The sequence below is a fragment of the Capricornis sumatraensis genome, chromosome 8, assembly GCF_032405125.1.
Source record: "Capricornis sumatraensis isolate serow.1 chromosome 8, serow.2, whole genome shotgun sequence".
Classification (NCBI taxonomy): Eukaryota; Metazoa; Chordata; class Mammalia; order Artiodactyla; family Bovidae; genus Capricornis; species Capricornis sumatraensis.
In genome coordinates this window covers 101,989,975-102,004,880 of record NC_091076.1, presented here as the reverse complement: position 1 = coordinate 102,004,880, position 14,906 = coordinate 101,989,975, and the positions used below count along the sequence as shown (strand labels likewise).

The window sequence follows — 14,906 nt, the reverse complement described above, 5'->3', positions numbered from 1 at the left end:
AGATCACATGGAGGGGGTGTGTGTATAATTGAACTGTTTTCCAAAGTGGGTGATCTGCTCTGCGCTCCTACTAGCTTTGCTGTGGCTTGGTCTAGTCTCTTCAATTTCAGTCATTCCAGGGACAGTGGATCTCATGGGTCTGATTCGTGTTCCTAATGACTGAAGATGGTGAGCATCTTTTCTTGGACTTATGTAACTCAGTTTTCTTTGGTGAAGTGTCTGTTCAGGTATTTTGCCTATTTTTTACTTGGATTTGTTCCCCCTGAGTTATAAAATAGTTTTTCCATTGCTACTGACAAATTACCACAGTCTTCCGTAGCTTAAAACAACAGATTTATTCTATCACAGTTCTGTAGTTCAGAAGTCTGACTTGGTCTCACCAGGCTAAAATCAGGTGTTAGCAGAGCTGCTGCTTCCTCTCCGGAATTCGGTCTCCCGAGCATACAGGTCTGAGGTCCACCGTCACCTACACATCCTCCTGAGCTTCTAGGGGCTACTCCAGATCATAGCTCGGGGCACCAAATCCAGCAACAGTGAGCTGAATCCTCACCATTGAGACTCTCTTTCGCCTCTTCCATTACACTACTCTGACCCATGGTAGCCCTTCATCTCAAAATCTTCAACTTAATCTCACCTGCAAAGCCCCTCTGGCCATTTAATGTGGGATATTCACAGGTTCCAGGGATTAAGATATGGGCATTCGCGGTGGGGTGGATGGGTTTCTCTCAGTTCTCAGAGTGAGAGCATGGGCTTTAGTAGTTGCAGCACATGGGCTCTAGAGCACAGGCTTAGTCTGCTCTGAGCCATGTGGGATCCTCCCCAGATCAGGGATCAAACCTGTGTTTCCTGCATTAGTATGCAGAGTCTTTACCACTGAGCCAACAGGGAAGCCCGCAGATGGATTTCTTAATAGAGACTCCTTATCTAGGACATATTCTTGCCCACAGCACTGACAGACAGTAATTCCTTGTTCATTTTCACTATTGTCTGAGGTCCTAAGAAAAAAAATGGAAGTTGATAGACAATTAGTAGCCCTCATACTTAGCCCTCAGTTCTGAGTTTGTCATGTTAGACCCCAATTCCAGGTGGTGCTAGTGATAAAGAACCTGCCTGCCAATGCAGGAGACTCAAGAGTCACAGGTTCAATCCTTGGGTCGGGAAGATCTCCTGGAGGAGAAAATGGCAATTAACTCCAGCATTCTTGCCTGGAAAATTCCATGGGCAGAGGAGCCTGGCTGGCTACAGTCCTCAGGGTCACAAAAAGTTGGACACGACTAAGCAACTAAGCACACATTTGGGGGGACCATCATTCTACCTACACACAAAATTCTTTGTATTTTCCAGTTTGTCTTTTGTCAAGTACATGCTTTACAAGTATTTTCCCCCTTGCTCATGCCCTTTTTAAGTATAATTTAGAGGAAGTGTTAGATTCCCCACCCGATTTTTGATGCAATTCACATAATGCACAATTTACCACTTTAAAATGTACAATTCCGTACCTTTTCGTATATTCATAGAATTGTGCAACCATACTTCTAGTTCCAGAACATTTTCATCACCCTCAAAGAAGCCCTGTACCCTTTACAGTCACCCCCTCTCAGCCCCCAGAAAACCGGTTATCCACTGTCTCTATGGATTTACACATTTAATAGAAATAGAAGCACTTGTGTGGCTCTTTGTGACTGGCTTGTTCTACTCAGCCTATTTCAAGGTTCAAATTGCAACATGTGCCAGCTCTTCATTCCCTCCTACTGCCAAACAATAGCCATCATGTGTACTTGCATCTTTCAGTTCAGTGGGCATTTGGGTTATTTCCACACCAACTCCAACACTTAGCCACCATGGAGAGCAGCTGAACCCACTCGGCCTGTGACACTAGCGGTCCCAGACACCCGCCCGTGTGCATCCGTGCAGATAGGACGTCGCTTCACCCCCCAACCCTTGGCGCTGCACAGCCCTTTCAGGCCTCTTTCCCTGGTGCTGGGGACACTGGTGAGCACACCTGTGCAGCCTGCACTCCAGACCACTGCCGATGGCAGAGTGACTCCCTCAAAGGGGAGTATCATTCCAACGGCTCCTACTGCCCAAGAGCCTGGCTGCCTTCCAGAAAGTCTGTACCTACTCACATGAACATCACACTTTCTTCACCAACACTCAGGGCTAATGGTTATGAAACCGTTGGAAATCACATACCACTCTTGAATCATCCCCAAGGGTACACTTCTGTGGACGTCTGCATTTGTTTCTTTACTTGACAACATCTGATTTAGGCTGAGTTTCTCAGGTGTCTTCCCTTGAGGTTTGTTTCCTGTCGGCCCCTCCTCAGCCAAGACAGGTGGGCTCATTAACCCAGAGAAGCCTGGCTGTGAACGGTTCCTTACAGTTATCCGCCCAGGGATCCTATCTTGCCCTCTGCACCCAGGCACACAGACCCAGGCCAACCCAAAGAAAAGTACTGATGGTCTGACTCCCCCACCTGCCATCCTTAAAGAAATGGGATCAGGTTCTAATCTGGGGAAGCGTGGAGAGGCCAGGCAGCTTACCATTTCTATTTTACCATCTTAAAGGTCAAAATTCAGAGTAAAAGGAGATCATACAGACAGTAAAAGCTGGGTCCACCTTAAGAAATACAAATTAGAATTTATGGGAAAAGTTTTAAATGTTTAATGAAAAAGAAAGCAATGTATTATTTACACGTGGGTAAGAAAAGGTAGCCCCATCTCCAGAGTTCGTTCTGGGGTGAGGTGGTGGGGAGAGAGGTGGTTTAAGAATAGAGTTCGCACAAACCCCGTTAAATAGAAACCGCCTCTAAATATTTCCAAACTGATACAAAATAGATGAAGAGGCTCCAGTGAGCAGATTTTTCAGATCAGATCAGCAACTGAAAGTGAAGAAAGATAAACAATAAGAAATAATACAAACAAAATGAAAATTTATAAAGTTAACTAAAAGCTCACAAAAGACTTCGCAGAAACAAAGCCAAATGAGAAAACCTCAAGTGCCCCAAACCAGGAACCAGGAAGTTCTTCCTACAACAATCACAGACAGACTTAGGGTCTCACCGTTCATGGGCATCTCATCAATCTGAGTGGAGTAGTACTGCTCGATGTCTCTGAGGATGCGGATATCATCATTCTTCACAAAATTAATGGCCACACCCTTTCGGCCATATCGACCGGATCGCCCAATTCTTTAAGAATAAAGCAAAATCACTTTAGTAAACATAGCAAATAAGGTTTCAGTATATCCACCTACAAGAATGAAACCAAGGAAAAGCATGCATGGCATACCTGTGTATGTACAGCTCTCTGTTGTTGGGCAGGTCATAGTTAATGATAAGGGACACCTGGGGCACGTCCAGCCCCCGGGCCCAGACGTCTGTAGAAATGAGCACTCGGCTGTAGAAAGAAAGGCATTTGAGACAATCGCCTAGCATAAAAGGGTCAAACCAGCTATGAGCACACTAGGGCTCCTCATACTGGTCCCTCCGCAGGCTAAAGCATGCAGCACAGCACCAGAAAGCCCCATTCAGAAGGCGTGTTTGGTTTACTTAGTTAAGTCATGTGTTTACCTCATTAAAATAAAAAAATACATATATGTGTGTGTGTATATAGGCTATCTTTTACTCTATTACATTTTAATTTGTTTAGAGCAACAACTACTTGGGAAGGACATTTTACTTCTGTCTAGCGAAAAATCAAGTACACCGGCCTCACTGATTTTGGTGCACAACAGTGTCTTCTAATTAGAAGTGCAACTCACACCACTCTGTCCTTCTCAAAGGACAGAATCTGTCACACCACAGACCCATGCTATCCAATGCTGAGGCCACCAGGTCACAAAGCACCGGAGTGGCTGGTCTTAAATGAGATTGCCTGAAGTTGTAAAATTCACACTATATTTGGATACTTAGTACCAAAAAAAAAAAAAGGGCAGAAAACCTCATTAATATTTTTAATGCTGATGATATGCTGAAATGATATCAGGATTAAATAACATATGTTTACATGATTTACATTCCTACTGGATATCACTGGTATAGAAACATTCAAAGTTTGAAGGGACAATAGAACAGGAAAAAAAGTTCAGAAGAGCAGGAGAGGTGTTGCTGCTACCAGACAATCACACAGAACTGGAGCCCAGAGGGAGAGCAAAGAGTGCAGCCAGAGCACCACCTGTGGGGTGAGGCCAAGAGCCATGTGAACTCCAAACAGGAGGGGAAAGACCAACTCACACATGGATCCAGGAGGGTGAAAACCACTGAAACAAAGCACAAACGAAACAGACCTAAGGAGCAGCCTGCAGAAAAGACAGTTTTCATAGGAGTGGCATCTTGACAGGAACAACGGCAACCAAGAAACACCAAACACGGAAGGCCAGCTGCACCAGACCACTTCACAGAAGGGATGTGAGCACCCAGAGCTTGATGTCCACGGGACTCCTGAGACCAATCCTGCTGGACTGCCTCCTTCAACATCAGGAGATGTTTTAAGATGAAGTAGACATTTTCAGAGGCCAGCTGACACAAACGAAATAGAGACATCCTTCAGGCAGAAGGAAATGCAGCCCTGACAGAAGCTGCTCAGAGATAACGGAAAGAGAGAAGAATAACGCAGGTGGTCAGCACAAAGCATTTATGATATGAATCAGACCCGTTTCGTCACATGAAGCAAAAACGTCTTGTGGGGGTTGAAATACATGTAAATTAAAACCCATGAAAACAGCGACAGAAGTCTGGAGGGTCACTAAAGTCAAGGATTTCAAGTTCTCTATACCCTCAGGGGAGGGTATAAAAGTACCATCAACCATCGTTGCTGATAAGTCTTAAGCATCATCAGCAGCTAAATACACAAAGAAATAAAATATAAACATTTTCCAAAATAAAAAGTGAAGAAAGGAATAACAAGAATAAAATCCAAACTAAAGAAATGACAAGTAAAATACACTTAAAGATAGACAATTTTGTCTTATAAAATTTAAGACCAAATATAAGAGCGCCAGAGAATTGATGCTTTCAAACTGTGGTGCTAGAAGAGTCCTTTGGATAGCAAGGAGATCAAACCAGTCAGTCCTAAAGGAAATCAATCCTGAATATTCACTGGAAGGGCTGATGCTGAAACTGAAGCTCCAATATTTTGGCAACCTGATATAAAGAGTTGACTCATTAGAAAAGACCCTGATGCTGGGAAAGACTGAAGGCAAGAAGAGAAGGGGGACACAGAGAATGAGATGATTGGATACCATCACCAACTCAATGGACATGAGTTTGAGCAAACTCCAGGAGATAGTGAAGGACAGGGAAGGAAGCCTGGCATGCTGCAGTCCATGGGGTCACAAAGAGTTCAACACAACTGCGTAACTGAACAACAAACAACAAAACTGGGCTAAATATTCCAATTAAAAGAGCGCAATCATCATCAGATTAAAAGAAAAGGAAAAACAGGGACTTCCCTGGTGGTCCACGGGCTAAGACTCTTAGCTCCCAATTCAGGGGGCCTGGGTTCAATCCCTGCTCGGGGAACAAGAACACACAAGCTGCAACTAAAGATTCCACAAGCTGCAACTTAACTTTTTTTTTAAAGGAGAGGAAAAACAAAACCCAACACTATGCTGGTTGCACGAAATCCATCTAAAGCTTAAGTCTGGAAACCAGATGTGAAAGAAGAAAGGTACACTAAGGAGGCTGGTGCAGACGAGCCCGAGGACAGAGGCCCGAGTAAAGCGGGGCAGGTACTTCCAAGGTAGCGGCTAAATTCTCCAGACATCTAGTAATTCTGAACTTGGACACACAAGTAGAACCCCCAAGAGAAAGACCAGCACTCTCAACACAGATGAAACAGAGTCAAGGGGAGAGGGATAAGGATGAAGGTCTGAGAAACACAATTAACCAACTGAAAGCCAACAGGCACAGCCAGGACACAGGGCGCCTTCACAGCGCAGAACCCCTCCTGTCTAAGCACAAAGAATGGCCTCAAAACAACCCCATGCTGGGCCACAAGGCGACTCTGAATGCACACCGAGGGGAAGAAATCATACAAACCGGGTTCGCCAGCTGTGGTGAGATTAAGCTAAAACCAATACAAAAGGATAAACAGAAAATCCCCGTCTTTTTTGGAAACAAGAAAAATATGCTTCTAAATAAGACAACTGATCCTCTAGTTAAGGTTAGTTCTCACCTCAGCCTAGTCTATCACATCACAGTGGCTGCCCTGCTCACCAAGCATGTCAGCGACCTCCCAGAGCTCAGGTAACACCCCGTAAATGCTGGCCCCAGTGCAGGAGCAGAGGGCGCACCCAACCCACCTGGCACCTGACCGGAACTCCTTCATGATGGACTCTCGCTCCTTCTGGGGCATGTCCCCGTGCATGGACGACACTGTAAAGTTAGCTTCCCTCATCTTCTCCGTCAGCCAGTCAACCTACAGATGAGTAGACATAAGCTCACAAACCAAACCAGAGACTGGATTCAGGATTTCATGTCAATTACCTGCAGGACCAATACAAATACTCATAAAACAAATGTTCTTAAAACTCACACTGATCTTCACTGGATGTGCAGAAAACTTAAATTTGTCCAGCAAATATTGGGGCAAAAATTCTCTTTAAAAATATTCATATATATGTGCTTCAATGTTCTCATTAGAAATTTTAATTCCAATCTTTTTTGGAATGTAGTCCAAATCCTCCTTTTCCAAGGAAAGTTGCCAGGGTTCTCAGCTCTACCCACACATCAGCATCACATGGGAGCTCACAGAACGCAGGCTCCAGTGCCATCCAAACCAGTGATCCCGAGCCTACAATCGCGGGACCAGACCAACACCCGGTACACATGTTCCCTGGACATACTCACTTGTCCACCCATCACATATGGCAACTTTGATCTAAAGGGCAAAGCCAAGTGTATGCTGCAGAGACCATGTACCCAGAGCCTAAAACATGTACTTCTGGCCTTCAACAGGAAAAGTGTAAGCTCTATGATTTTCATTTTTTGTTTTGCCACAAGGACACTAAAGAGCCAGGACAACCACGCACCTTCCTCTTGGTGTTACAGAAGATGACAGCCTGTGTGATGGTCAGCGTGTCGTAGAGGTCACACAGGGTGTCAAACTTCCACTCTTCCCGTTCCACAGCCACAAAAAACTGCTTGATGCCTTCGAGAGTCAGTTCATCACTGGAGGACAAAGACAATTTTGTCAACTCATCCCTCCAACCCAAACGAGGGCACACACAGCCCAGGTGCCATTCCAGGTGCCAGCCTGAACCCTGGCAGCACAGGAGTCTGGTCATTAGATCCCCAACCCTCCCACCTGCCACATCCTCCCAGGAGTCACCACTTCCACTGAATGAGCCCAAGCTCGAGGTTAGGCTGAACCTTTAACCACACCTTGCATATGGTTCTAAACAAAATGTTTGGCTGTTTAATAGAATACACATTTTACTCCCAGCAACAAACAATCTCACTGATAAATAAATACTATCAGCAAATTTTTATACCTGAAATTACTGAATCAAAGGAGAATATATAAAAGCTTGCTTTTCAAAAGAGAAAAGTCAAAAGAATTTTCATGTTCTGTATGGATGTGAGAGTTGGACCATAAAGAAAGCTGAGAGCCAAAGAATTGACCCTTTTGAACTGTGGTGTTGGAGAAGACTTGAGAGTCTCTTGGACTGCAAGGAGATCAAACCAGTTAATCCTAAAGGAAATCAGTTCTGAATATTCACTGGAAAGACTGCTGCTAAAGTTCCAAAACTTTGGCCACCTGAGGCAAAGAACTGACTCACTGGAAAAGACCCTGATGTTGGGAAAGACTGAAGGCAGAAGGACACAACAGAAGATGAGATGGTTGGATAGCATCACCGACTCGATGGACGTGAGTCTGAGCAAGCTCCAGGAGTTGGTGATGGACAGGGAAGCCTGGTGTGCTGCAGTCCATGGGGTCGCCAAGAGTCGGACACGACTCAGCAACAGAACTGAACTGAAAACCTGATACAATGATGCTATGTTTTAGTCTCTCTTGAGAAAGAGGGCATCCTCACCGTTTTACCAAGATGCGTATGGGGTCGGTCATGAACTTGTTGGTCATCTCGAGGATCTCATGGGGCAGTGTGGCACTGATAAGCACCACCTGTGTGGCTGGGGGCAAGTACCTGTACACGTCGTAGATCTGTTCTTTGAAACCTGGGATGAGGAATGAGATACACAGGAACTTTAAAGCTGTACACTCTGACACAAGTCGCACATCAACGTTCATTTAATTAGATGTAGACTGTGGTTTTAAGGTATGAGATTTCACAAGGAATCTTCTTATAGAGCTGGACCAAATTTTCACATCCCCTCTTCTCTCCCTGGTGAGCTCTGGCGACCATGATCCCACCCAAGAGTCCTGGATGCCAACAGTTAAAAACAACAGAAACCTGAGCCCATAACCCAAGGCCTCTGCCAGGTGGTCATACCTCAGTTCCAGCTGCTGGTGCCCTGAGGATGTACACCCATGGTGGCCAAACCTGCCATACTTTAAGTAAATCCAGAGATCTGGATTTTCACCAAAAAATCTTCAATTAAAAAACCCCCCATTCAAAACCAATCTCCCACAGATACTGACTCATGCTATACACCTGAAAATGTTAGACGTCAGTGATATCTTGACTTAAAAACCTCCCTATTAAATAATGCAACTAGTTTACATTATTTCACAGGGTACAGGATGAATAAAATCTGCTGGCAAGCAGGACCTCGCCCTCAGGTCACCACACCACCACCTCTGCAGGACGGGGTTAGAAGACAGCACATGAGAAGGGGGCAGGCCCTGACTGCTGAGATCAGGGGGCCAGACACTGTATTTCCAGTGCATTCCCAGCTGACATAGATGTTGCTGGTCTAGAGACCTCACTTTGTAGTAACTGTACCTTTAACTTAGCTGACGAGCAGGACCTCCAGGTAAGGGGCCCCAGACAGACGTGGGGTGGAGGGCAGCTCCGAGGGACACCATTAGCCTCTAGGTTCTAAGAGAACTGCTCAAGGACCAGGGACCAGAAAAACACCTGGGAAGAACCCCACGAGTTACTGGTGACTCCTGAGAAGGAAACTATTCCCTTTACTCTGGGAGACCAGAGTATCTAGAGATGACCCACCCGGGCCCCGATGCGGAAGGAAGACTGCAGAGGGGGGTGTGCAGGGAACAGAGGCGTGAAGACTCTGGGGTACTGGTCACAGCTGCTACTGAACCAAGGTGACAGCTGTCATTACACACCTCCCAGTCACTGTAGTAAGAGCACAACTGCTGTCACGAAGGGGTCCTCACTTATTTGTCCGCATGTATTTTAGTAGAAATACACGAAGTACATCTCAATTCTAGAAAACTCTTGTTATTCATACCTTTATTCAACATTTCATCAGCCTCATCCAAAACCAACATCTTGATAGCACGTGTCCTCAAACTCCTGCGACGAATCATATCTATAAAATTAGATTTCCAAATAAGTAGAGGTCAGGTTTTAAGTAAAAAGCCAGCCATTTCAACCAGTTTTCATCACATTTCAGGGACCTTCCCTCCACTTTTTAAAAGTTACTCAAATGCAAAAAGTTATCAGATAGCATATCAAAATGAAAATAGTCCTCTATCACTGAAGCACTTTTTACAGACGAAAGCAATTAATCACCAAAGACACGCCCAGGTGTGCCGGCGACAACGTGCTGTCCGTAGTCTAATTTCCTGATGTCCTCCCCGACATTGGTGCCCCCGATGCAGGCGTGGCACTGGACATTCATGTAGTCACCCAAAGCAAGCAGGCCCTGAATTAAAACACAGGTTCATGTCCAAGGTCTGCCCAAAGACCACTCTAGAGTCAGAAATATCTGAGTTCTCCCCAAACGAAGACTGCTTCTGTTCTAATTTAAAATGACCATCAGTATGCTATTACTTCTATCATAAAACTACAGACAGCCTAAGTCTCCTCCTTCCACTCTTTTCTGCACCAGACTGGTTAGTTTTACTATTTTATTATTACAAAAGCAGTATGTATTAGAAACTATAGAAAAATAAGAAAACATGCAAAATTCAATCCTACCACCCAGAGACAATATTAACATCTTAACAAACACATTTCCATTTCCACAGTGTTTACACTATAAAAACAGAATAGTTACAATTATTTTTATTAAGATGGACTTTTTTTGAAAAAAATTATAATTGTGAGATTGCAAAAAACCAAGGGGAATCATACAAGCAGAACTAAAGATGACTTCATACAAACCAGTGATTTATGGCAAAACATAAGGAATCGGGGGAAAAAATCCAATAGAAGAGAAAAAACAGATTCAATAAAGTCAATCAGTTGGCTTGACCAGTGTGAACGGCAAAGGATGGTTAGGGATGACGCCTATATACTGACTCCAAACACCTCTAAACCCAAGCTTAGTCAGAAATCCACACAGACTTCAGTCAGCCCTCCCTATCCTTGGAGCCACCTAAGTTCAGATCAGGCAGTACTGTAGTACGTATTCATTTTTAAAAACCTGCATATAAATGGGATTCACGCAGTTCAAACTCATGTATTCAAGGACCAAGTGTATTTGCAAATACGACATTGCCATCTTTAACCAACTCACCTTCTGGATCTGTACAGCTAACTCTCTTGTTGGAGCCAAGATCAAAGCTTGGGTTTCACGAACCTAGGAAAATAATTTTTGTCAGAAAATAGAGAACCTCAGTATTTTTGAGAGGTGTGTGTCTGTTAGTTGCTCAGTTGTGTCCAACTCTTTGCATCCCCATGGACTGTAGGCCACCAGGTTCCTCTGTCCATGGGATTCTCCAGGCAAAAATACTGTAGTGGGGTGCCATTCCCTTCTCCAGGTAGACTACACATATTCAGACTCAGATCTACTCTGAATATCACCTCATGTTAACCACACATCTGATTTCAGGGAAGCAAGTCTGAATATTACTTAAACCAGATAACCAGCAATAATGAGGTATACTAGTCAGGATTCTTGTTTGCAGACAAGGATTTCCACTAGTTAAAAAAACCTCCCAATTTACATAGAAAACAATATGGGAAAGGGTGGGAAGCAGAATAAATTAGGAGTTTGGAAATAAAATATACACACTACTATATACATAAAATAGATAACTTATAATGGAAAAGAATCTTTAAAAGTATATATGTATGTGTATATATATCCACACACATCTGAAGCACTTTGCTGTACATCTGAAACTAATGTAGCACTGCAAATCAACTGCATTTCAATAAAACTTTTGGACTCAGAGGGAGAGGGAGAGGGTGGGATGATTTGGGAGAATGGCATTGTAACATGTATACTATCATGTAAGAATCGAATCGCCAGTCTATGTCCGACGCAGGATACAGCATGCTTGGGGCTGGTGCACGGTGATGACCCAGAGAGATGTTATGGGGAGGGAGGTGGGAGGGGGGTTCATGTTTGGGAACGCATGTACACCCGTGGTGGATTCATGTCAATGTATGGCAAAACCAATACAGTATTGTAAAGTAAAATAAAGTGAAAATAAAAATTTTTTAAATAAATAAATAAATAAATTTTAAAAAAACCTGTTTAAATAAAAAGGAATTTCTGACAGGATAGTAGCTCAGATACTAGTGTACAATTAAGATTCTCTTAAAAAATGTTTATTCAGTACTAGATATATTTAAGAACTGTACTTCTTGAACACTGTAGTTACAGAAGGTAAAGGAAGTATTTCCAAGGATTAAAGTTTAAGATTACCTGAATATCCAAACACTGGAGGACAGAAATACTGAAGGTGGCTGTTTTGCCTGTACCAGACTGGGATCTAGTAAAGAAAACACAGATAAACGGGATGTAGAATGCTCGGCTACATGCCACTGCTCCCATTCAGGTAACCCCTGCTGCAGCAGTGCTCCGAGGCGGTGGGCTGCAGCAGCATTTAGGCAGCTTCTTCCAAGGAGAGTCCCCCCTTCACTGACCCCAATGCCCTAACCAACATCTTAACTACAAGGGGGTAGGACTTAGGCACAACCTTAAATCACAGGTGATAAGGACAGTAAAAGTGGCCTTTGCATCAGGGGGTTACAGAACTGCAGAATCTGTAGAATGGGTGTTCCAGGCAGCACAAAAGGATTACCTTTTATATAATTCTTTTCTACAATTTCAGACTTTTTTTTTTTTTGGTAAATGAGTCTTTAAAAATAAGGCAAATCAGAAATAAAGCTATTAAAATAATATTAATGTATAGTTCCATACACCAAACAATAGGTAAGTAAATCTGGCTTAAAGAAAAAAAAAAAATGCTTTCTAGAGTGGAGGACACAAAAATAAAAACAGCCCATAGCTGAAGTCCAGTCAAGAGCTGGTAGAGGCGTTTGAATGGAGAAGCACTAAACCGCAAATTCCTGGGCTGACTAGCACCTAAATCCTACTGCATGTGCAGACTTACTGCGCAATGACATCTCTTCCTTTAATTATCTGCTTAATAGCCCGCTGCTGGATTGCTGATGGTTTTTCAAAACCTGTAAATTAAAACAAAAAAATGAGCTCTAGCCACTAGGACAGCATACTCAAAACCATAACGGGCGCTCCTTGTAGGGAAGATGGTATTTTTTTAAAATTCCCCACCCACTCGTAACCCAATGTCCAATATAGGAAGCTCGGAAGAAACTGCTACTGAATGAAGTACTAGGCTGAAGGAGATTTTCATACCAACACACAATCTTATTTATACAGAAACAATCTCTAAGGAACATTGTTGCAAAACAGAGAGACCTGAGGTTAAAAAAAGAATGTCTGTGGTTACTCCTGGAGAATCCGGGTCAGGGAGGCTCACACTTTACTCCAATTACTTGTGTATTGTTTGGCTTACATTATAATAACCTGCACTGCTGGGGGTTCCGTGACATTACTTTTTAAGGTAAAAAAGGAGGATAAACCAATCAGTACTGTAGCCACCACTCCCAACCAGTAGTAAGTCTGCAAGTTGTTCATATCACCTAGAACTCCATTTCACCTACTGCTTGGATCACATTCCTGCTTGATGCAGCTACATAAACTACAACACCATCCCTCTATTGTGCAAGAAAATAAACATAGCATACCTCAATTTCTGGTAGTTTTCTAAAATATAATACACTTTCCTATCTAACACAAAAGCAAATATAACAGATGAATTAAATCCCTCATGATGACGCAGCACATGGTTTGGGAAACTAAACACAGTGTTTTTAGGGCAGCGATGTCTTGGGTGCCCAGAGGCACACAGGGCTGTCAGCCACACTACCAGGCCTGGCTGCTATGGCTCTTCAACTCCCATTCCCTCAGCACCTTCTCTGTGCTGAACTGTCAGTGTCAGAGACTGTTGGATAGAAAAGATGTCTGTCCCAGTCCCAGGCATTAAGCACAAGTGCTGATCACTCCTATCTGCATCTCCAACCCCACCTCTTCTCAGGCTCCCCAGCTGCCTCCCTTACATGTCCCACAGGATAGTTCACAGGTCCCTCAAGCTCCACTCATCCAGAAAAGAGTTCCCTCCAGTGCCCCCCACCAGAAGAGAGGGAATCATCACCTACCCAGTTATTCACACACCCAGGACTTTCCTCTGAGCCTCACATTCAACCAATAATCAAACCCTGTCAGCACTCCATTTCCAACACAATACATCGCTTCCCTGGACTGGAACAAAAGCCTCTTAACATTCCCTGATTCCTCTCCTGCCTCGCCTCCCTCCGTTTTCAGACACCCAGGACCACCTCTGTAACTGTTAATCTGATCCCACCACTTCCCTGTTTAGAACCCTCCAAAGGCCCCACTAGACTTGAAAATAAAATTCAAATTCTTCATCATCTGGCACCACGCTTTGTTGGCTGTGCCCCTCCCACGCCCCAATCTTGCCCCTAGGTTCCCAGGACAGGGGGAATTCTTTTTCTTCTTGGAATATACAAGGCTTCAGGCTGCAGGGCCCTGGGACCAGCTTCTCTCTCTGCTCGGTTCTACCATCATCTACTCATAACGGGCTTTGTCCCAGATCTCAGGTCAGATTCCAGCCTGGGAGGTCCCAAATCTAACTGCCCTATTAACTCTCTCCTCCCCCAGTCATGCTTGATTCAGTTAACCCGCTTTATTTTCTTCGTAGTCATTACCACTTTCTCCCAAATGCAACTTAAGCACCCTAGGCCTGTCTGGTTCACTGCTAAACCCTCAGTGCCTAGAGCCGCGCACGTTCTAGCACCTGTTAGTTACAAGACAGTCATCCACTGAATGAATGACTTGGGAGTGCACAGAGAACCCTGCAGCCCTCGCGGGACCCAGCACGGCGCCATGCCGAGAGAACACTTGAACAGCCGACACAAACGTGGGTAGGGCCCCAGGGCTAGGCCTCACCTCCGACCGCCAGCCCCCAGGGGAGCAGGACTCCCAGTCTCGGGCCCCACCCCCGGCCGGGCCCCTGCTCTCTCCGTGGGCGCCCCCAGCCCACGCCCCGAGCCCACCTACCGTAGGCATAGATGCCGCGCAGCAAGTCCTCTCGCAGGCCCATGGTGTCGAACGTGGGGGTCACGTCCACCTCCTCGCTAGTCTCGAATTCCACTTTGGTCATGTCTTCTTCTTTGAGCAGCCGCTTCCGCGCCGAACCCGAGGTCGCCATCGTGGCCGTAGCCGCCATGATACCGAACCGGCTGAAAGCCGAGCGCGCGCCGCAGCGGAAATCGGAAGCAAGGCCCCGCGCCGCCGCCGCCAGGAAGTGACGCCATCACGCATGCGTACGAGCGTGCGTCGGGGCCACTCCTCGGAAGGGGCGGGGCGTTCCTGGTCACGTGAAAGGGGAACGGAGGCTGGCCGCAGAGAGACGGACGGTGCTGTGGCTCTCGCTCGGGAGGGGTTCGCGTGGGATCTCGCAGGGCAGAACTCTACTCAC

At 45.0% G+C, this 14,906-nt stretch overlaps 1 protein-coding gene across 1 annotated transcript; it reads right to left on the bottom strand.

Annotated features, from left to right (window-relative positions):
* Window positions 1-2,665: 2,665 nt before the first annotated feature.
* EIF4A3 (eukaryotic translation initiation factor 4A3) lies at window positions 2,666-14,686 on the bottom strand. The gene is made up of 12 exons (XM_068976662.1): window positions 14,486-14,686; window positions 12,438-12,510; window positions 11,747-11,813; window positions 10,610-10,672; window positions 9,661-9,793; window positions 9,377-9,457; window positions 8,038-8,179; window positions 7,033-7,171; window positions 6,304-6,419; window positions 3,291-3,398; window positions 3,063-3,190; window positions 2,666-2,881 (listed from the first exon to the last, which is right to left on the bottom strand). Exons 1-12 carry the CDS (start codon window positions 14,652-14,654, stop codon window positions 2,865-2,867), a joined length of 1,236 nt encoding a protein of 411 aa, XP_068832763.1. The 5' UTR covers window positions 14,655-14,686; the 3' UTR covers window positions 2,666-2,864.
* Between the last annotated feature and the right edge of the window lie 220 nt (window positions 14,687-14,906).

Bases quoted from the DNA above. Each gene is read 5' to 3' on its own strand.
- EIF4A3 (XM_068976662.1), bottom strand. From the start codon at position 14,654: ATGGCGGCTACGGCCACGATGGCGACCTCGGGTTCGGCGCGGAAGCGG. The intron at 8,180-9,376 runs GTATGAATAACA...TCCTCATCCCAG, and splicing joins TGATGAAATGTTGAATAAAG to GTTTCAAAGAACAGATCTAC. The intron at 3,191-3,290 runs GTATGCCATGCA...TTATTCTTAAAG, and splicing joins AGAGAGCTGTACATACACAG to AATTGGGCGATCCGGTCGAT.